The 22,410-nt window shown below is 41.8% G+C and overlaps 1 protein-coding gene across 7 annotated transcripts in view; it reads left to right on the forward strand.

The window, feature by feature from the left end:
* The window catches only part of ARID1B (AT-rich interaction domain 1B), a 437,633-nt gene that overhangs the window by 280,254 nt on the left and 134,969 nt on the right, over positions 1–22,410 (forward strand). For all 7 annotated transcript variants that reach the window (XM_056853875.1, XM_056853877.1, XM_056853880.1 and 4 more), the window contains one exon: positions 6,050–6,293. In XM_056853875.1, coding sequence (XP_056709853.1) covers positions 6,050–6,293 — 244 coding nt within the window. The remainder of the gene's footprint in view (positions 1–6,049; positions 6,294–22,410) is intronic.

Below are 22,410 nucleotides of genomic sequence, written 5' to 3' on the forward strand. Positions count from 1 at the left end.
ATATGAGCCCTCCTTAAAGGAGGCCCAGTCTGTGACTGCCATGGCAAGAATGTAGACTATAGTTGCCCTGTCTTTGTAGAATTGTCTGCCAACTGAAGTACAGGCTGCCTCTTCTCTCATCCAATCAAAGCAGCAGTGTAAAGCTCTAGTCTTCAAATGGGCCTTTTCCTGACGGATTCTAATGGTGTGGACTGTTTTTAATGTCAAGTTTTTGATTTTATTGTAAACTGCTTTGAGCAGCAAAGAAAAGCTGTATGTAATTGTTCTTGAATAATGTTATGGACAAATAACCATATGTGGTTATCTTAGGGTTGCCAGGTCCCTCTTCGCTATCGGCGGGAGATTTTTGGGGCAGAGCCTGAGGAGGGTGGGGTTTGGGAGGGGAGGGACTTAAATGCCATAGCATCCAATGGCCAAAGCTGCCATTTTCTCCAGATGAACTGATCTCTATCACCTGGAGATCAGTTGTAATAGCAGGAGATCTTCTGCTATTGCCTGAAGGTTGGCAACCCTAGGCTAGCTCTTGTGTAGTTAATGAAATCCACAAACCAGGATCCGCACCCTCATTCAAGGGAAGGATCTTTTATCTACTGAGGAGACAAGAACACAGAAAAATATGACTTTGTGAATTAACAATAGGAGGGGGATAATCAAGAAACAGATGAGGACTGAAAATTTTGAGAGCAGCTGAGCATCAATTAAAGGAGACAATTAAAGGTGGTGGAGGAAAGTGTCATCAAGTCACAGCTGACTTATGGCAAACCTGTAGGGTTTTCAAGGCAAGAGACATTCAGAGGTGGTTTGCCATTACCTGCCTCTGCATAGTGACCCTGGACTTCCTTGGTGGAGGACCATCCAAATGCTAACCAGGGCTGGCCCTGCTTAGCTGCTGAGATCTAACAAGATTGGGCTAGCCTGGGCCATCCAGGTCAAGGCTAAAATTAAAGAGGGGCAGGAAATTTCACCCTGTTCATGTCTCTGATAGCTTAGAGAATTGGGGGGGGGGAGAGCGAGAGAGATTTCCAAATTCCCCACCCCTACCCCAAAATTCTATGTAGAACACGAGATTGTAAATATATTACTTGGAAAATGTATATCTAAAGGGCCAATATATATTGGGAGAGACAAAAACATACACACCAATATCTCACATTACAGTATTTGTTATGCTCAGCTGTGCTTTTACTATAGCTGATGTCTATGTGGTGACAAGAGGGAATTGTGAGACTTCTTATTCATAACTCTGCAATTTTAAAACCTGTAGTTGCACTGGAATATTTCTAAGACGTTATTAAATAGAAAGTATGAGAAGTTTTAAAAGTCTGGATTTTTTTAAAAAAAATTGTCTCCGACAAAATTTTAAAGGTACGTTTTTTTTTACATGCTTTAATTATGAAGTGTCAGAGTGCATAAGAAGAACAGGCAAAGAAAGTCGGCTGCATCTTGTTCTGTTTTGTTAAGTGTGTGTGTGTGTGTGTGAGAGAGAGAGAGAGATTAGTGGCTACTGTAAGCTAACTGGGTCTTGCCTTTTTAAGATTGTTTTACACAAGATGGAATTTTGTAAACAGTGGTATCATTTAGAAAACTGAATCCAATGCATTAAGTCTTCATGTGTGAAATTGAGTGAGTACTTCATGTCTACATGATTCCTTAGAATCAGTATTTCTACTGTGTATACTTTTGACAAGAGGGTCTGTCTGGTAGCATCTTTGTGAAATGTATCGAAGCAAAATGGAGGTGTATATAGGCTGGATCCAGTGCTTATTTTCTGCTGGCTGAAGTGCACTTCTGTGTGTAGACCAAGGCTAATTTTTGCCTGTTTCTCATCTCGGTATTGTCCTCAATGCTGTTCTGGGAGGGAGGGGGGGATGGCACTGATCATGGAGCTGGTGTTTTAAGGTGATGTGGTAGACTGCAACCGAAGGGGCGCAGGCTCCATTCACAATACAATCCTGTGTTTCTTACTTGAGGCAAATGTCATGTAAGATGCAATCAAAATACTTCGCTATAGGAAATTTGATCTTGTGTCAAGTGTAACGATAGTTATTTCAATTTGGATAAAAGGATCTAAAAAGAGTCAATATATTTCTCTGTTCTCTTTATTGGTAAAACATAAATTTCTGAACTGATGCCCTTGACAGGCAAGTTGAATGAGTTGTTGGGTGTCCCTGTCGAAGGGAAATGCAGCTTTTTAAAAAAGGGGGGGCAGAATGATATGCTGAAAAGGTCAGCTGGGGTAGGCTGAAAAAGTGCACAAGCTATTTGAAGGCTGCACTCGATCTTCTGTTGTCGTCCGTCCCCCCCTTCTTTTTTGGATGCAATGTAGCTCTTTAAGCAGAAGGGCATCTTGGGTGCCGCTTTTGATTTTATGAATGAGCTGTGTCAGGTTTGTGAGAAAATCCCTTGAAGCCATGCACTTGTCACTCACTCCACCCCCAGGGGGGATTAGTAAAATGAGAAGTCGTAATGTGACCTGATGGGGAAAAATAAACCACTCCAGATACCTTCCCCCTCCCCTTCACTTCCCTCCACATTTGCGTTCACTGAGGGAGCTAAAGATAGATTGTTGCCTCATAGTGGACTCTTGGGTATTGCCTTGATCCCTGAACTGCAAATCATTTTATCCTTCACTATGTTACATACTTAATAACATTTTCAAGCATTACTTGGCCTTATAAAACAGGTTACCTGCAGTTCAAAAAAAGCTATCAATTTCTTGGTGATGTCTGAATGGAACGGCTACCCTAAGTGCAAGCATGGTGCATTTTTGTAACATGTTTCCCTTGAGGGAACATGATTTCTTTCTTTCTTTTTTATGGCACAGAAGATCTGTACTCATTTTAACCAACTGAGCCTGTCTTAAGGGGTTTTGTCTTTCTACTTTATTGTATTCTTTGCAGGCGGTGTTTGTTTTATCAGCTGTTGGTGCTGCATTTGACTTTGTTCAAGGGTGCACTTTATGATATAGAGGCAAAACCTGAACAATTTATCTCTGTATCAGATACACTGTGGTATAAAATACTTCTGTAATGAATTTATGCTTTATAAAGCTCTTCCATCATGACGTTAGATACAATAATTAATTTCCACAATGAAGGGAGTTTCAATGGAATTCTGTCGGCTAGTAATTGTTCCATGAACCCCTAGATCTGCTCCTGCAAGGAAGAATGAATCCTGAATGGTTATCAGTTCTAATAATAGCAACATTGGAAGCCTGAACAATGATAGCATTCCCTAGTGACTAGTGAAAGCCTACTCATTCCCAGTATGGCCCCTTGTCCGCCATACTCTGTAATCCCTTTGTGGGAGACTGTGTATTATATATACATACATGTATTCAGTATATCTTTTTGTAAGAAAGAGCCACCATACCATACGTCTCCAACCTTTTTGAGCCTCTGGGCACATTTCGAATTCTGACATGGTATGGTGTGCACACCAACAAAATGGCTGCCACAAAAAGGCTGCCACAGAAGGCAGAGCCAGCCACAAAATGGCTGCCACAGAATGGCTGCTACAGGAGGTGGTACCACCGCTTAACTTCAGTAACGCAGTGCAGATCCTGGTGGTGTGGTGGCAAGATACTTGGCAACATGCTCAGTAACTTCCGGGATTCTATCCATCAACGAAAACCTAGTACTCATGTCTGCTGAGTTTTTCTTGGACTGTAGATTAGGACCAATCAGTTGCAAGCACTCTTGGGCAATGGGCAGCCAAGAGGATATGATGGACTGAGTCCGGTTCTTTAAGATAGCAACTACAGTTATATACCCAATAGTCAATCAGAAGCCTTGCCAGGCAAACATCCTACCTGGCCCCACTCATTTCCTAAAAACACTTGCCAGGCACCAGAAAAGATGTTGGCAGACGCCGTTGTGCACATGGGCACCACATTGGGGACTCCTGCAACTATATGTTCACTTTAAAACTGGGGATGAGTACACAGATAAGTGTGGTGTTTAAATCGTACGTTCAGCTATACAAGCGTTGATTGCGGTGGTGTGGGTTTTCCAGGAAAATTTGAACTGGAAAATGTTCTGTTTCAAATTTAAATAATAATATAAATATTTAAATAGTGTCAGCAAAATTTAAGTAATGATAGCAAAAGAAGGCACATACACCCTGTACAAGCCTGAACCATGTAAAAGCACTGGGGTTTGTCTGTGCTTCATATTCAGCATTTAGACCATCTAACAAGATTGATTTGCAGTTCAACGGCCCTGACAACTGTATGTAAACAGATTATATTTGTGTATGTTTCCATGGAACAACATTAACAACAGAAAAAAAGTCTGTGAAAAATATTTTGCCCCTCCTTACCAATTGAATGTAACATTAAACATCAATTTATGTGTAGAAAGGACATGTATGTTGTACATGGACTGTATGTGTGTTCATCGTAGTTCCCCTGATTGCAGGTGAAAGGGAAGAGGAGAAAGTCAGGCAGTGAGTGTTGGAGTGATCTATACATATTAGCAGGAAGGATGGATCATGTTCTGGCATCATATATTTGAGGCTTGGGTTCCCACTCTGTGGCGAGGACATTCTTTCACTTACCTGTGTGGTGTGTCTTTTCCTTACAGCTCCAGTATGAACAATAGAGTTGAAGGTCCGGATGAGTATTTGTATCTAGAGTCTTGTAGCAAAGTACCTACCAGGTTCTGATAGAAGTTGTCATTTATTTACATCCTTACATGCTTATTATGCTTGGGTTGTTCACTGTTTGTGCAGCATGCTCCCTTTTACAGTTTCCTGATCACAAGATTTCCTACCTGTATACACGCCATTCTCTAGATTAGGAGAATGATGTAGCACTTACATCTTGATATACAGGTTCTGTTTTCCTTTTCTGGGGCCATTCTAGGATTGGCTCCTGAATTAGAATCCTTTGTTGTGGAAAGGAAACAGGGGGGGTAGAGGAGAAGAAACATCTTGGATTTTCCATCGATACTAATAAAGGTGATGTCATTGTACCACTTACATTTTTGGCATAGCAATATGCCCTTGTTGATGGTACATTCATCCTCTGAGCCATCATATACTTTCAACTCGCCTCTTCTCACCTCCTCCCACTATAACCATTTCTGCACTTGCAATGGCAGCTTCCTATCACCTTTTCAGTTACCCAGCACCATTCAGTAATGTTACGTTGGTATAAATCCTCTGCATGATTAGTATATAATTCTGACAAGTCTCTACTCTTCCCGCCACTGTGCACCTGATTACACCTAAGTTTAGCCATGTGCTATCAGTACTCCACCATTCTAGTAATTGTGCCAGAGTTCGATCCTACTGGCATAGCAGTAATGCTGTGTCAACATAAATCCACTCTGTGGCATAAAGGTGTTCAATTAACAGAACAAAATGCAGTATTGATTCTGTTCCCACCCAGTGACTTGAGAATAAGATCATATGCCTAGCCTCTGTGGCTCTGTAAATTCTTAATGATGTCCTTTGTTTTCTGGTATCTACCCAGAACATGAAAATTCACATGAGCAAGGTGGTACCACAGCTTTGATTGCATTTAACTATGTGCTCAATATATACCACACAGTTACAAGAAATGATTAAATAAAAATGTAACTCTCAGTGCCTGAGGGTATTTCAAATGGGATTACTGTATTTAGAACAGTACTATGTGAGCAGTATACCAGACCAAATCTCGCATTAGTATACTTGGGCCTCCAGTATCAGAAGGGATTGGGGTATTGCTTTTACTGCCTGATCTAAAAGTGAACAGAAATACCATTCCACAGCATATTTTAAAACTTTCTCCTGGTTTTGTGATTCAGTAGGATAAATAATGGTTCAGGATAGTTGGATAATAAGGCAAAACAAAAAAATTAAATACTGAGAACTTAAATAACATCTGGATAGATGGGGTATATGATGCTTTTAATCACTTAGAAGTCAGTCCAGGGCCGTACTTCGATGGCATTTATGTCAAGTGAAAAGATGTCCTTCCACCTTCTGATATCTTGCACACTTTACCATGATGTTGGTTCCTACTGCTCCTTTATCAATTTCCCCTCCCCCTCTTTGTTCTCAGGATTTATCGGGCTCCATTGATGACTTGCCTACAGGAACAGAAGCAACACTGAGTTCAGCAGTTAGTGCATCAGGTTCTACAAGCAGCCAAGGAGAACAGAGCAATCCAGCACAGTCACCTTTCTCCCCTCATGCCTCCCCACATCTCTCCAGCATCCCTGGGGGCCCATCCCCTTCCCCAGTGGGCTCTCCTGTCGGAAGCAATCAGTCAAGATCTGGTCCCATTTCTCCTGCAAGTATTCCAGGTAATGGTGGGCTTTTCTGAAGCATTCTTTCCAGCTAACCTCTTGTATTCTCGTTTGTGTTTTTAAGATATTTGCTTCAGCACTTGTACATTCATTGCACTTTCCACATCTCGGGCAAATGTATGTTGAAGAATTCAAACGTGGGATGGGACACTTACGGTCTTGTGCCACTCCTGTTCATTGCAAAATACAAAATCCAGGAAAAATCCCTAGTAGGAGAACAAGACTCAAACTCCTCAAATGTTCCAATTGTAGATTTGATCCATGTTTGTTCTTTCTCGTAAATTAAAAAATAGCATTGATCTTGAGGGGGTTAAACGTGTGCTAGATGTTCTTGTAACACATTCTTTCCTTGTCTTTTGTGATTTTTTTCCCTGCCTGCCCAACCTATTTTTGTTCTGACCTCAGTCCTTTTATATTGCCTCCTGTTGTGTCTTGCTACCAGCCTTTCTATGTGACATAGATTGGCTCTCAATCATTTTCTCTCTATCAAGTCAATGTAAAACAAGCAGCTGTTGCATTGCTGATAACTATGACTAGGCAAAGCCAAAAATGTAGCAGGGGGTTCCTTTCTGGGAAGGCTGTTGTACTAAAAGTGTTGCATTCCCAGGGTTTGCTGGCATAGAAGTATCCTTTACCTCTCCCCTTCCTCACCTGTAATTGAGTTGTTAGCCAACATAACACCAAAAGGACATACACAACCAACTTGTCTTCCAAAGGTTTTATTTTGTCCCGTGTGATGTTTATTTTCTTGCTTTCCACATTGCAAATTTTCCCTTCCATGTTGTTTAAGATCACCCATCGTGAGTATGAGAACAGATTGGCACAGCCTTGATATTGGAGCATCCCATAAACTCAGTAGGCATTTCCTTCCTGTTCAGACTGGAAAATAGGATAGGTGTTTTTTGTGCTAGATTATATACTATCTCTGTAGTGTGTTTTTTCCTCAATTCCACTCCCACTTTGGGAATCAAATATAGCATGGAGAACTATTACTGATAATGACTTATAACTTAAGAAAACTATTATTGATAATGACTTCTTCGTGAAGCCATTTCTCTTGCAACAATGCTATAATGCATAATTTGTATATTAGGAAGTAAACCATATCTAAGAAGATTTTAAAGAATATGCTTGTTAATAAGCATGTGAGGAGTTATCGCGATAGACATCAAACATGATTTTCTGTACATAATATATTTTTCTTCATTTGTAGCTCACGTAGTTCACCATATTAATATATTATATTTACTAATATATGTAATAGAGAATGATACATGCTGTTTTGTTCTGTCTCTAATGCAGTCAAAGGTTGACATGGCACAGGATCAGAATTCATTGATGATGTCAGAAAATTTATGAATGCTGTTGGCATTACTTGTCTTGCTTCCAAGGCCTAAGGTTACTGTTTACAACCATAGCAAACATTTTAAAGGCAGTGGAGGAAGCATGTGATTTTATGGCCCGCTCTGCATTCCTAATGGCATGAGATACATCTTCACCAGCTGCTCCGGAAGCCACAGAAACACACTAATGCATCTCTTGATTACGGAAGGGACAAACTGCCCACACAAGTTTGATTGTGCCTTGGAGGTACACCAAGAAGTCCATAGTGGGAAGGCACTTGACCTGTATAAAATAAGAGCTGGTGTACTGGGATTCGCTCCAAGTTAAGCAAATCAAATTAGAAATTAGAAATATATGCACATTTCTTTTTAACCACCCAGTTTGTGGTTTTTCTTTAAATAAAACATAATAAGATACGTGTTCTGTATGTTTTGATTTTCCAATATTTAACCTGCACCGAAAAATGATTCTGTAGTACAGTGGAGTACATGCTGGTAAAATGGTCATGGTAACTTTTTTTTTTTGTAAAGAAACTCTCTCTTTCCAAATATTTTGCTCTGAAATCCTCTCCAGGGTTGAAATAACAACATGTATATTTTGAAGGGGACAAATGTTGTTTATTGGCAAGTGGTACAAAAATTTTGTTGACGTAACTATGCTACGTCATCACTAGTAGTGTGTAAAGCACTTAGCAGTTGTGTAAAATTCAAAAAGTTGACAGGGCTGCCCAAAGGAAAGTGTCAGTTTTTAATTCATTGGCACTCTGAATAGCAGGGAGGACTCTACCTGTGTTGTGTATGCTCATTGTGACCAGCCACTTGTTATTATACTAAGATGGTGGTTTTTGAGATGCTTCTGGTACCATTCTTAGACACTGGCAAGAAGAAATGAAAGAAAAGTGAAGGGAGAAAAAGTGCATGGATATTGGGGCTTGATCGACAGCCTCAGTATCAAAAGGGAACAAGGAATTTGGCGAAGAACTGAAGCTCAGTCTTAGGCCATAAGAGTGGCCATGCTAGATTAGGCAAATGGCCCTTTCAGTCCAGCATCCTGATCCCAGTGGTGGCCAGTCAGATACAGTCAGATAAGGAAAACTAACAAGCAGAGCATTCTGGCAACAGCTCTTACCTACTGACTGCTCTCTAGCATCTGACTGTCAGAAGCAGAATGCCTCTGAACCTGGTCTTAGGCAGATAGCTTATATCTAATAGTGAAATGTGGGCCCATCTGCAGTTACTGAAATTTGTGGATTGGGCCCATTTAACAGAAGGAAGATTTTTCAACAAACTTGGGAGACCCTCCCAGGTTTGAAGAAAAATCTTGAAACTGGGGAAGGGGGGGTGTTAATCCCCCCCCCCAAAAAAAGATGAGTGTTGTCTGTTCATGTGCAGACAATGTGTCTCTGTTGAAACTACTGGTGGATTGGTGAAGGGGAGCTGGGGTGGGAGGAGAACTCCCTTTAGAGCAGACTTGTCCAAACTGCGGCCCCTGGGCCGCATGGGGCCAAGGACAGCTATGAATGCGACCCAGCACAAAATCATAAACTTACTTAAAACATTATGAATCAGCTATCGTTAGTGTTAGTGTATTTTATGTACGGCCCAAGACAATTCTTCTTCTTCCAATGTGGCCCAGGGAAGCCAAAAGATTGGACACCCCTGCTCTAGAGTGTAGCAAAGCTAGGGATGGGGGTTGTGGTCATTGGTGAGGCTGGGGTTGGGTGGCATGGGGAGGAGCTGCTGGAACCATTGTTGAGGTGGCAAAGCAGCCAGGTGCTCAGGGAGCCACCGCCACTTTTATTGAGGCAGAAAAGCGGCTGGGTGGGTAGGCAAAGGAAGTGGGGTGAGCAGAGTGGAGGTAAGGAGAGGAGGTGTTGATGGGCAGAGTAGCAGGGAGGAGGTTGAGGGGTGGGCAGAGTGGTAGCAAGGAGGAGGGGTAGTGGTGGGCAGAGTGGCGGTGAGGAGGGGTGAGTGGGCAGAGATATGACTGAGGAAAGAGGATGCAGCAAGAGAGAGGTAGAGACTAGTGTTGGGAATAAGGTCGGGGACTAAGTGCTAACAATATGTCTATCCTAAATAAATTTGTCCAATTCCCTTTTAAATTCATCTAAGCCATTGGCCATCATCATCTTGCTCTTAAGTTTGATGAGTCAACTACCCACTGTGTGAATTATTGTAATACTGTGATAATGATGTTTAGGGGGGATTCAGTTTCCAGCAGCAGCTCACAGACCTGTGGATCAGCTATAGGCCATGTATGCTTGGTAATTAGCAGCGTGTTCCAGGCTGAATTGCCCCGCATATTTTTTTAAGTTTTTCACGCTGAACTGCCATTCAGGAAGTAACTGCAAAGCCGGCACATACCTACTTCGCGTTTCTTAAGAGCCCCTTTACTCAACTGTTTTTGTTTGCTCCGCCCCAGCACCAAAGAATCCCCTCAAGGAAGCATGCAGAATGACAGCCGCACTTTAGCTATGCAAACGGCGGTTGGCTAATGGAAGGAACAAAGGAGCAGGCGAGCGTGAGGGTGGAATTTCTCCTTTTGTGTCGGGACCATGAATAGTCATTTTAAAGGCCGCATTTTTAAAAAGAGCTGTGAGCGAGCATCAAAATTGACCCTGCATAAACGGTCATAGTGTCTATGTGCTAGACTTCTCCCCAAGGAAAAACTGTGTCCAGCAACATTAGTATATTTGGATTCTTACGTCGGATTCCTACATCCTACAACTACACCCCATAGGCTCCCATTTTTTGTGTGTGTGTATCAAAGTGATATCAGTCATATATATGAGTTAAAGATTTTAGTTTCTTAAGTGGCGTAAAACGTAGGCTAAAATGAAATTATTAACAGATGAAACAAACGAATTCTATTAACAACCCTAATTTAAACTTCCAAAAGTTCTTGGATTGTATAGAAAACTATTCCTAAAACTGTATAGGCAGTGTAATAGATTTCCTTGTATAGAGGCTACTTATAGTACCGTATATACTTGCGTATAAGCTGAGTTTTTCAGCCCCGAAAAAGGGCTGAAAAAGCCGGCCTCGGCTTATACGCGGGTCAATATGGGAGGGGAGGGGAGGGAGGAGGGAGGGGCAACTTACTGCCGCCGCCATCACCGGGCCCATGCAGCTTCCCCCGGCCAGGAGCGCCCTGTGAGGGCCTCCTGTGGCCCCTGCAAGGCCGCGCTGCCGCCAGGCGCACCCGGCTTCCCCGCCCTGGAAGGGCTGGGGAAAGCCTCCTGCGGCCGCTGCAAGGCCGCGCGGCCGCGGCCGCCGGGCGCGGCCGGCTCCCCCCGCCCTGGGAGGGCCAGGGGAAGCCTTCTGTGGCCGCTGCAAGGCCGTGTGGCCGTGGCCGCCAGGCGCGCCCGGCTCCCCCCACCCTGGAAGGGCCGGGGGAAGCCTCCTGCGGCCCCTGGAAGGCTGCGTGGCCGCCGCTGCCGGGCACGCCCGCTCCCCCCACCCTGGAAGGGACGGGGGAAGCTCCTGCGGGGGGCCCGCCACCACCGCCGGGCCTGAAGGTAAGCCTGCGGGGGGGGAGGGGTTATAAGCCGACCCTCGGCTTATACGCGGGTGCCTAATTTTTCCCCATTTTTGGGGAGAAATTAGGCACCTCGGCTTATACGCGGGTCGGCTTATACATGGGTATATACGGTATGGCAGCCCGTGTTAACTATAGAAGTATTATGTACCTGTCGTCTCTGTTACTTGATTCACATTGCCAGTTAGACTTTTCTTTTAATTTAAAAGGAACATTTAAAACATGTTCCTTTATTGTTATAATACTTCTTATCCCATCACTCTTTCACAACTGTTGCATTCATGAAAAAAATATTGTATTTCTGATTATTGCATTATGGAAATGTGAATCTTATACATTTCTCATTTATAGCCTTATAGATGAAACAATTTATACTCTCCCCTTTCCATTTCGTGTGTTTTCATAATAAAATATTGATGCAATTGCATCATAAATGGAAAGGTATCTTTTCCCTCCTTCAGATTTTACAATATTAAGAAATGATGGATGCATTTACAGGACAATTCAGTTAGTCTGCTCCCATTTTGTCAACTAATTCTTGTTGTTGTTAGCTCTGGGGCTTTTTATCTTGGTAAAACTTCTTATAAATCCAGCTCAGAAATATATGTTTATCTTCTGTTGGTAGAGTGGGCTGTTGCTGTTTCTTCTGTATAGATGAGGAACCCACTCAGCTGGACTGGACTCCACATGTATTATTTCTGCCCTGACTTTGAATTGGCAATAACTGTGAATGTTGTATTATGAACATCAGACTTGTCACTGTAAAACTCTTTGTGAGCTCAGCTCAGTGTGTTTCTGATCCTCCACCTAATTTTCAGAGCAGTATTTTTAGAAAGGGGTTCAAAACCCCCTTGATTTCTCTTCTGTTATTTGTAGTTGCATAGATGCGAAGAGTTTTTTTAAACATTTTTAGAGGTCACAGGTAGTCATGTTTGTAAGGGTATTTTCAACTGACGAACAAAAACCCTTATGAATGGTTCTTTGCTCATCCCTAGATAATAGTGGACTCAAATTATTCTGATGTGTTGATTGATTACAGCCGTTAAGTTTCTTAGTAATCAGTTTCATCGCTTATTCTCAATTCACACTTGTACCTTTGATTTCTCTTCCACAAAAGGGTGATGTGGGTTGTCATTGACTAATGAAGAACAGAATTGGTTTCGGCGTGAGACAAACGGAATGCCGACACCAATCCTGAAATGCATTAATCTTTAATAATCCACATCTGCATGTTTATAAATGATATAACCAGGAGTTGTTAATGCTGTTACTCCTCCTTGCAAACAGAACTTGACATAAGAGTTGGTAATTCCAAACCACATTAAAAACATGTAGCTGAGTGTTGTGTCTGTGACCTTGCAGAGGATTCTGAGTTGATGAAGGTTTTGTGATGATTAAAGAAACATAAAGTACTGCATGGCTCAAGATCAGAGCCCATATTCTGGATGTAGCATGTCTTAGACTACGTTGAGGCATATCAGAGCTCTTTAGAGAAAGATCACCTGCATCAGGTGGGCTCTTTTGGTCCTGTGTTACTTTACCACCAGTAATTCTTTCATTTTTCAGGGAACTCTTTTGGCTTTGGAGGGATAGCCATTTTCAAAGTAAATGTTTGCATGGATTTTCTGAAAGCCATGCATACCCATACAGTATGAAGAGGATACATGTATCTCCAACAATGCAATACAATGCTGCAAGGAGCTGTGGCGAATTGTAATTCCCCCACACACATCCCATGCATATTCCTACATTTTTGGAGATACACAAGTCCCTTTCATGAATTTCATGTAACAAGGGCACTGCATATAGGCAGCCACACACTGGTAGCAATGTCTAAAATTATCAAATGTATATAAGAACTAAGTACAGAGGGTGCACACACCAGTATCAGAAATCATTGCCTGATAATTTAAAGTAAATTACTGGAAGTTGTTAGAATTATTGTTAAGACAAAAAGTAATGTGACACTTTCAGATGTACTAGTATATTTTGGCATGAGTCTTAAAGGCAACATGTAGTCTGTTCCATTAGATACAAAAGATAGACTGAGAAAGAAATAAGCATGTGTACTAAGTACATGCTGAGAAAGTAATGTTCATGTAGTGGTAAGCTAGAAGAGGAAGAGCAGCCTGTTTCCCTAGGCCAACTGCAGTAGTGCCAGCAGTGACTTGCAGTGTACAGGCCCATTTATGGCCTGTGAGGCCGACCCTTAGAATCTCATTCCTGTTACTTTTGCATTTGCCAACACAAGTTTGTACTGGCAATTTGGTGGTGTCCCCTTCAAAAGAAAAGGGTGGTTGTTATTATGATCCCTTTGAATGGCTCATGGAACTTCAACAAGGACTAAAGAGATAGGTCCCCCCCCCCCCCAGCCTATGCGTGGCCCAACACAAAGGTACAACAAGACTCTTTTGGGTGCAATTTGCATTTTGTTGTTGCCCCAGAGTGAATGTATTTTACAGTAGGTGGTATTTATAAATTCTTGAATAAAGGCAGAATAGAACCAGACAAAACAACACCTTCCCTAAAGTGCAGATCACTCAGTTGAGAGGCATAGGCTGTCAAGTATGGGTTGGACATTCTTTCTTTAGAATCTTCCTAGCCCGCCCCACCATGCAACTAGTTTTCCTGCAAATTGGTGAGGAAGAGGTGATTGTAGAGAAAAGGATATCCCTTTCTCTCCTACCACCCGAAGTGCAAAGTTTTGCAAAGGTTTAATTAAAGTATTGGGTAGCACTGCAGCACTACCTCATAAAATCTTTCCCCCCTGTTTACACTAGCAGGGCTTCTCAGAAATAAATGTTAATAAAAACTGCAGGATTTAGCTCACATTACTTTGAAGTAGACACAGTTTTCCAGTTATCACATTTCCGGTGTCGTGAACATATTGGCCAAGGTCCAAGAGGTTGTGTGTTTGCATCCTGGGCTGGTGTCTTTCTAATTCAGCAGCCTGCTAGGGTGAAAAAGACAACAAAAACTCCTAGTGCTCACGAGGCTCTCAATCACAGCCATTGTATATTTCATATTGTAAATGGGTGGCAGTAATTTAAAATCACTGTAGAAATATGATAGAATGTATTGAACATCATATAATTTTTTGCCTCTAGTTTTTCCATTTTCAATGTGCATTGGTTCTGTAGATTGCTCTTGGGGACACTGAGGGAAAATCGAAGGAAAGCTTTTTTGCAGTGGTCAAATTAGACCTTTAAAAATGCAGTACCTCAGCTCTGAAAATGCCTAAGTATAGAGCAAAGCCGAAGTGGGTAATAAAAGAGCAAGCTTTCATCTAATCTTCCTCCTAGAGACCCAGGTGGACAAATTGGCAGCCCTGTTCACAGCCTTTCTTCCCCTCCTCTTTGTACCCTAAGAACTACTAATCGGATCCATGCTGCTCTAACTGTGGTTAGTTATTAGCAGCATAAAAGCAGATTTCTTCGAAAGAACGGGTTGGGGGTGGGGGAAAACGTCTATACAAAATTGCAGGGTTGTTAGAATCTTAAATGCACAGCAGTTGATTTTTTTCCCCTATTGTGAATTATATGATGAATAAAGTCTTTCATCTGTCACTATGCCTATTTCCTTCAGAAGGCAGCCAAATATTAAGCTTTTCAAACAAAAAAAATTGCTAAAGGAATAAATAGTGGGGAGGAGGAGTAATAGGTGAGCAGACGGGGGAAAGTGATGCTTGTTTTTATTATTTTATCCTCGAAATAGAAGTATAGAATCCTAGAATTCCAGAGCTGGAAGGAAGCCTGGCTCTAAGGAAGGACCCTTTGATACTCACAGCATTCTTGCCCAGGTTTCTGTGATACGAAGTGACTCCACCATCCCTCAAGCAGAATGGTTTGTTATATTAGTGAATCCTTAGTCAATATGTACTTTTTAATAACTTGAATCCATTGCTTCTAGTTGTGCCTGTCAACATATGTCAAAGTTATGCCTAGTCTGCAGTTTGCTAAACAGATCATACTGATCAGAGTGACAGCTAAGTCATGTGATGAGGCTGGTCTGATCCAGTTTGTACAGCCAGGAATGGGGACTTCCAGAATGACTCATCTCAGGTGAACTGTGATTGGTCATGAATGTGTATATAAGTCTGTATAGTGAATGTAAGTTACCTATTGCCTGAAATATATATGCTGGCGGAGCATGCTGTTGCTCAGAGCTGTGAATGTTAACAGCCAAGGACTCTGTGTAAATATTGTAAATAAACTGTACATAGCAGAACTGCGTGGTGTGAAGTTGCTACCAGGTAAACTCCTGAAGTCCAGACAAGCTGTGTGCGACAGGGTTATGGGCCCAGCACGCTTCCGCTGCGCTGAGAGCTGGAGGTTCTATTGGAGTTGGTGAGCTACTGCCGTGAGTTGCTGCTGTGAGCAGTTTGGATGTCTACAGAGGCCAGCGACGCTGAGGACCTTGATGTACAGTCTGCAGACGGGTCAGTTGTTTCTGACAAAGAGTCGGAGGAGGAACCAGGGGAAGATAATCAGCTACTGCCGGTGAGAGAAGATATAATGGCACAAGCTGTTTCTGCCCTGCTGGTTGATAAACTGACTGCAGATAACTATGCCGTGTGGTCTCTGCGAATGGAGCATTATCTTAAGCGTGAGTCATTGTGGACGTATGTGGATTCTCCCCCACAAGCTCCCACACCTGAGGAAAGTTTAAAAGACCAGAAGGCATTGGCCACGTTGATATTAAGTGTTGCTGATGACCAGTTGGTGCATGTGGCGGGACAGGGGTCAGCTAAAGATGCCTGGAATAGCCTCAAGGCTGTATATGTGCAAGACACGGCTGGATCTCTTATTTCCCTGATGAGAAGGATTTATAGAAAGACTATGGAGCCAAATGAGAGTGTCAGAGCTCATTTGAATACCTTAGCCACGTATTTTCAACTGCTGGCTCAGAGGGGAAAACAGATTTCTGACCAGGACCAGGTGTTTATAGTTTTAAGTTCCCTGACGGAGCGTTTCGACCCACTTATCTCAGCCCTTGAATCTGTGGATGCAGCAATGTTATCTCTGCAATACCTCACAGGGAGGTTATTATCAGAGGAGACGAGATATATGCAACGGGAGTTGGCAGCCGGCCAGACCGGGAGCTGTGCCAAGCAAGAGATAAGGAAGGATACAAGCCTCAGCTGTGCGAATGTCAGTGAAGCAAGCAAATCTATACCTGTGAGGAGATGTTACAGATGTGGAAAAGAGGGGCACATTCAAAGATTTTGCCCTGCTGCAAGAAAATACAAAGAAGGAAAAAGGACTCAATTTGTGACCAAACAACAAGCTACGCTGGTGAGAGCAAGTCCAGACTCCCTGAATGACTCTTGGATAATTGACTCAGGAGCTTCACAAATATTTGTGAGGGAGGAAAGGCTACTAATGAACTCACATCAATCGGCGTTAGGTCATGTAAGTTTGGCAGATGGACGTTCTGCAACTGTTTCCTGTGAAGGAAGTGTAATGTTTGGAAGTTTAAACCATACATTCAATGATGTGCTATGTATACCCTCTCTTGAGAGAAACTTATTAAGTATAAGTGCACTAGATTCTGCTGGATTCAGTGTGATTTTCAGAAATAAGTGCTGTAATATTCTCAAAGGTGATAAGATTATGGCAGTGGGGAATTTGAAAGATAATGTGTATGTGCTAGAGAACATGGCAGGTAAAGCACAAACAGTGTTAAATAAAAACCCACACCATAAGTGTATACATTTGCTACATAGAAAACTTGGCCATGTGGGCTGGGGTACCTTGAATAAAACTCTTGCCATGCTGGGCAAAGAGAAGGTTGAAGGGTGCAAAACATATCTGGATTGTGATGTGTGCAAGCAAAGTAAATCTAAAGCACACCCAGTTGCACCAAGGAGTGACAGAGTAACAAAAACCCCTCTATATCTTGTACATAGTGATCTGGTAGGCCCTTTCCCAGACAGTATATCTAAAAGAAAATATCTTCTTCTTTTGATAGATGATGCCACAAGGTTCACATGGGTGTATCCCATAACAAAGAAGTCAGAGGTGTGTGATACTATAAAGATGTGGGCTAACAATGTGCAAAGGCAATTGGGGCATAAAATTTGTAAGTTCCAAAGTGACTTTGGGGGTGAGTACATGTCTGGTGAAATGGCTCATTGGTTTAAGACTCAAGGTATTGAACATAGAATTGCAAATGTATCTATGAGTCAAGAAAATGGTGTTGCAGAGAGAAAGGCAGGAGTACTACAAACAATGATAAAATCAATGCTACTTGATGCTGGATTGCCAAAAATGTTCTGGGCTGAAGCGGCAAAAAATGCTTCTTATATATCGAATAGAATTTGGACAAGTGCCACAAATAACATTCCATACAAGGCTTTGTATGGGAAAGATCCCAGTTTGGATCATATCAGGATATTTGGCAGTAAAGCATGGGTTAATATACCACTGAAACAACGGAGGAAAGGTGGTGAAAGAGCAAAAAAGTTGACATTCCTGGGGTATCAGACAGGAATGAAATCTTACCGTTTTGTAAATAACCAGAATACATTAAGTTTCAGTCGTTCAGCTTCATTCTGTGAGGATGCTAATTGGCCTAAGATACATGCAAACCAATTACCATCTACAGCAATGTTACCTATGGATGATAATTCTGAAAATATGCCAGAGGTAAAACAGGAGGTGCAGTCACCAATACATGCAGACTCTGAGAGTGTGCAAAGTGCAGATCAGAGAGCAGTGCCAAGAGTGTCCTCTAGATCTACAAAAGGTATTCCACCTCAAAGGTATGGTGTAACTGCTAACCATGTGTTTGTTAAAGTTCCAACTGATTACAATGATGTGTTAAGTCTAGCCTCAGAAGAGAAAAATGCTTGGCTGCAAGCCATGGAGGCGGAATATAACTCATTGGTGTCAAATGAAGTATTTTCATTATCTGAATTGCCAACAGATAAGAAAACTCTGAGTTGCCGTTGGTTGTACAGACTCAAAACCTTGCCAAATGGGAATGTTAAATATAAGGCAAGATTAGTTGCAAGGGGATTTACGCAGGTGGTTGGACAAGATTATTATGAATCATTTGCTCCCACGATTCGCATGGAAACAATAAGAGTTGCATTGACTAAGGCTGGAGCAGAAGGAATGCTAGTTGATCATTTTGATTTTGATACTGCATATCTGAACGCACCTATTGAGGAAGAGTTATATCTTGATCAAATACCAGGGTTCAAATGTCAAAATGCCAAAACAGTGTTAAAATTGCACAAGGCATTATATGGCTTAAAGCAATCAGGACATGCATGGAATATGTGTATAAAAAATGCTTTAACCAAAAAAGGGTTTAAGCAGAGTGTGTCTGATCCATGTCTGTATCAAGTGGAAATATGTAAACTAACCTGTTATTTATTACTTTTTGTGGATGATGTATGTTTAATGTACCACAACAAGGAACAGTTGAAATGGTTTATGCAGACCATACAGGAAATGTTTAAAATGAAACATCTAGGCCCAATTAAGAATTACCTAGGGGTGCAAGTCTCCAGAAATGAGAATGGTTGGTTTGAACTAAGCCAGGAGACTAAAATAAGTGAATTGCTGGAGAAGTATAACATGAGTGAAGCGCATGAGGTTACAACACCTATGACAACAAGTTACAATAGGGAACCGGATGATAAAGTGTTTGAACAGAAAGGATTGTATCAATCACTAGTGGGATCTCTACTGTACATAGGATGTTGGACCAGGCCTGATATATGTGTTGCTGTTCACTGGTTATGCAGAAAACATGCCTGTCCATACCAGAAGGATTGGGTGGCGGCAAAGAGAGTTCTAAGATATTTAAAGGGAACTATAGCCAACAAATTAGTGCTGAAAGCAGATCAAAAACCAGCATTAATGGCTTACAGTGATGCCAGTTGGGGTGAACATAATGATGGAAAGTCCACAACAGGATTTACATTGTATGTTTTAGGATCCCTAGTACAGTGGAAAACAATAAAACAAACCCACGTTTCCACTAGTACATGTGAGGCAGAATACTCAGCTTTAAGTGATTGCCTAGTACAATCAGAATGGTGCATTCAATTACTGTCTGACTTGAAGATAGAATGTATGATACCAATAACTATAATGTGTGACAATACTGCAGCGCAACAATTAGCAAATGACCAGGGAGTGCGCACTAGGAGTAAGCACATTAATATACGGTATCAAAATGTACGGGAAGCTGTGAATAGAGGAATAATAAGTCTGAAATATTGTACCTCTGAAAATAATGTAGCAGACATATTTACTAAGTGTTTGAATGCTGAAAGATTTCATTACTTAAAGAAATGGCTGTGTTTAACAAACGTTTGACTAGGGAGGCGTGTCAACATATGTCAAAGTTATGCCTAGTCTGCAGTTTGCTAAACAGATCATACTGATCAGAGTGACAGCTAAGTCATGTGATGAGGCTGGTCTGATCCAGTTTGTACAGCCAGGAATGGGGATTTCCAGAATGACTCATCTCAGGTGAACTGTGATTGGTCATGAATGTGTATATAAGTCTGTATAGTGAATGTAAGTTACCTATTGCCTGAAATATATATGCTGGCGGAGCATGCTGTTGCTCAGAGCTGTGAATGTTAACAGCCAAGGACTCTGTGTAAATATTGTAAATAAACTGTACATAGCAGAACTGCGTGGTGTGAAGTTGCTACCAGGTAAACTCCTGAAGTCCAGACAAGCTGTGCGCGACAGTGCCTTCCTCCTCTTTTAGACTTTTTAAAATATATTTGAAAGCTTAAGACACAGTTCCCTTTCGTTGTTGTAATTATTGCCCATCTTAGGGAACTAGGGTAAAAAATCAGCACTTCTATTGACTGGGATAGGCTTTGTGTGTTAGGGTTCTGAAATCTGAAATGCCAGCATCTCTGCAGTGGGTGTTCTTATTTTGCTGTTTTGATTTTTGAGGGCTTGGATTGGATGCCTGATAGAGGAACTGGGGGGCAAGTGGGTCAAGAAAACACAGGGGAGCGGCTGTGGCTCAGTGGTAGAGCATCTGCTTGGTATTCAGAAGGTCCCAGGTTCAACCTCCGGCATCTCCAGTTAAAGGAACCAGGCAAGTAGGTGATGTGAAATACTTCTGCCTGAGACCCAGGAGATCTACAGCTGGTCTGAGTAGACAATACTGACCTTGATAGACCAAGGGTATAAGGCAGCTTCATGTAAATATACTTTTCCACTTTAATTAATTTTTCCAGTTTCCCATGAGGTAAGTTCGTCTTTTCCTTCTATATAGAAACTCAGAAATTAAGATCAAGTTCACGTGTGGATTGTCTTTACTGAGCTACAACTATGTGCTCCAGCTCTAGCTATACTTGGTTTGGTAACATTGGGGAAGCTTGTTGCTAGCATTCTAGTGAAATGTGCAGTACAATTCAGGAACAACATATGGGGTCCTTCATTAGAGCTGTAATAGGAAAATGAAGGTATAGAGAAGGGTGCCATATAATAGGGCTACTGACTTGTCTAGCTATCTACCCAATGCAAGGCGTTATCATCCCGTGTGCCTCATCCTAGCAGCTCATTTTGTTAAATGTCAGATTAGTAAAGAATAAAACAGCTGTCTTCCATGAAATAATCATGGAGGAAGCCATCACTCTTGCTGATATTTCCAAGATCTGGTTGGATGATACTTGATCACCTTTGTTGTCCTGGGTAACACCAGCTGGCTACTCAGACCTACACCAGTCTCAGATGGGTAACTATAAGGAAGGGTTTGCCATCTCCTGCAATGAAATTGTCCTGATTTGAGTGTCTGATGAAAGTGAAATGCTGTGACTTCCTTTCTGGTAATGGATGCCAGGAGAAAACAAGTGGTGGTGGGCTTGAGATTCATGTAGGGGTTTCCTTGGCTACTGGTTATGTATCAACATCTGCTCCAAGCCTGCCTCGATGTGTTAGTGTGACTGTAGCCCTTTGCCGATGTTACTCTTCTAGCAATATGCACAGTCACCAGTTTGTTTTAATAGATTAATGCCCCATTTTCCAGGGTCAGTATGCACAATTGGATACCCATAGTTTTTGGGATGAACCCATTCTCTGCCATGAACCGATTAGGTATCCTTAGGCAAGTTGTTCTCTCTTAACCTGGTATCTGCAGTAATGCTGACATACCTAAATATTGTTGATGTAGTTATTGGCTTCATGAGTGTCATGATAGACATGGCATTTTCTCAGTAGGACAATGGCCCACTCATATGGAAGAGCATAAACTGCTCTGGATCTTCTTTAGCCAGTATAATGGCAATCTGTTGTGAGGGAAGTGTGTCAATTAGATTAATATCTAATGTAATGTAAAGGCAGAGATTTTTAAATTGCTGACCATCTGTAGAGCTGATGCACAGTTACAGAATTCTTCCTAGATTGCAGATTTCTTGAATGTTGTCAAGGATTTATCTGTTGATACCATCCTTCCATTGTAATACTAGTAAATCAATGGAATTACCTTTTCTGAGGGTTTTGACACAATCATTCCTAGACTGTGCACAAAAGTCAGAGAAGCAAGTTGTTGGTTTACCTTGAAGCTGTGGGATATGAAGCTACAGGTGAGATGGGTTGAATGGAATTGGAGGAAGACTTGGAGAATCTGATTGATAACAGCTTAGGGCTCATGTTGAGCCTGCAGTTTGGCTACAGTGATACTATTGCATTTAATGCCATCCAACAGAGATCTTTTAAGTGGTTACATGGCTATGGCTTCCAAGTACCCTGGAGGGAGGGGAATTCTTGGTAGCCAGCTGTGACCAATTTGTTAGACATTTTGTTGAAAAATTCACTCACATCTGCTCCTACTTACCGTTTGTACAGATCAGGAGGGGAGTCTGAAACATCTATTTGTCCAGTTTTCTGTATGAGTTTTACTGAGGATGGGAACAAAATCATATCCTGGAACTGCTAAGGATGTGGCGGAGGTGCGGGGGAGATTTGAAGTTCACCATTTGCTGACTTGACCATTAATGATCATAGTTTGTAAAAACAGCTTGGCTTATGTTATTTTTGCATTTAACACCCTTTGTAACTGAATTGTTGCTTGCAAGTATAGGAAGCTGTTATTTGTTCCCTCTGCAAAAAAAAAAAAAACACCATTAAATCCATCTTTGAATTTTTTTTTAAATAGATCTATATCTGAGTTTCTTTAGGAAGGGGCAGGGTGATTGAAGGGGCAGTGGTGGATCAGTAACAGAAGCTCTCATGTCATGTCATTTTCTGGC

The sequence above is a fragment of the Euleptes europaea genome, chromosome 7 (genome assembly GCF_029931775.1).
Source record: "Euleptes europaea isolate rEulEur1 chromosome 7, rEulEur1.hap1, whole genome shotgun sequence".
Lineage (NCBI taxonomy): Eukaryota > Metazoa > Chordata > Lepidosauria > Squamata > Sphaerodactylidae > Euleptes > Euleptes europaea.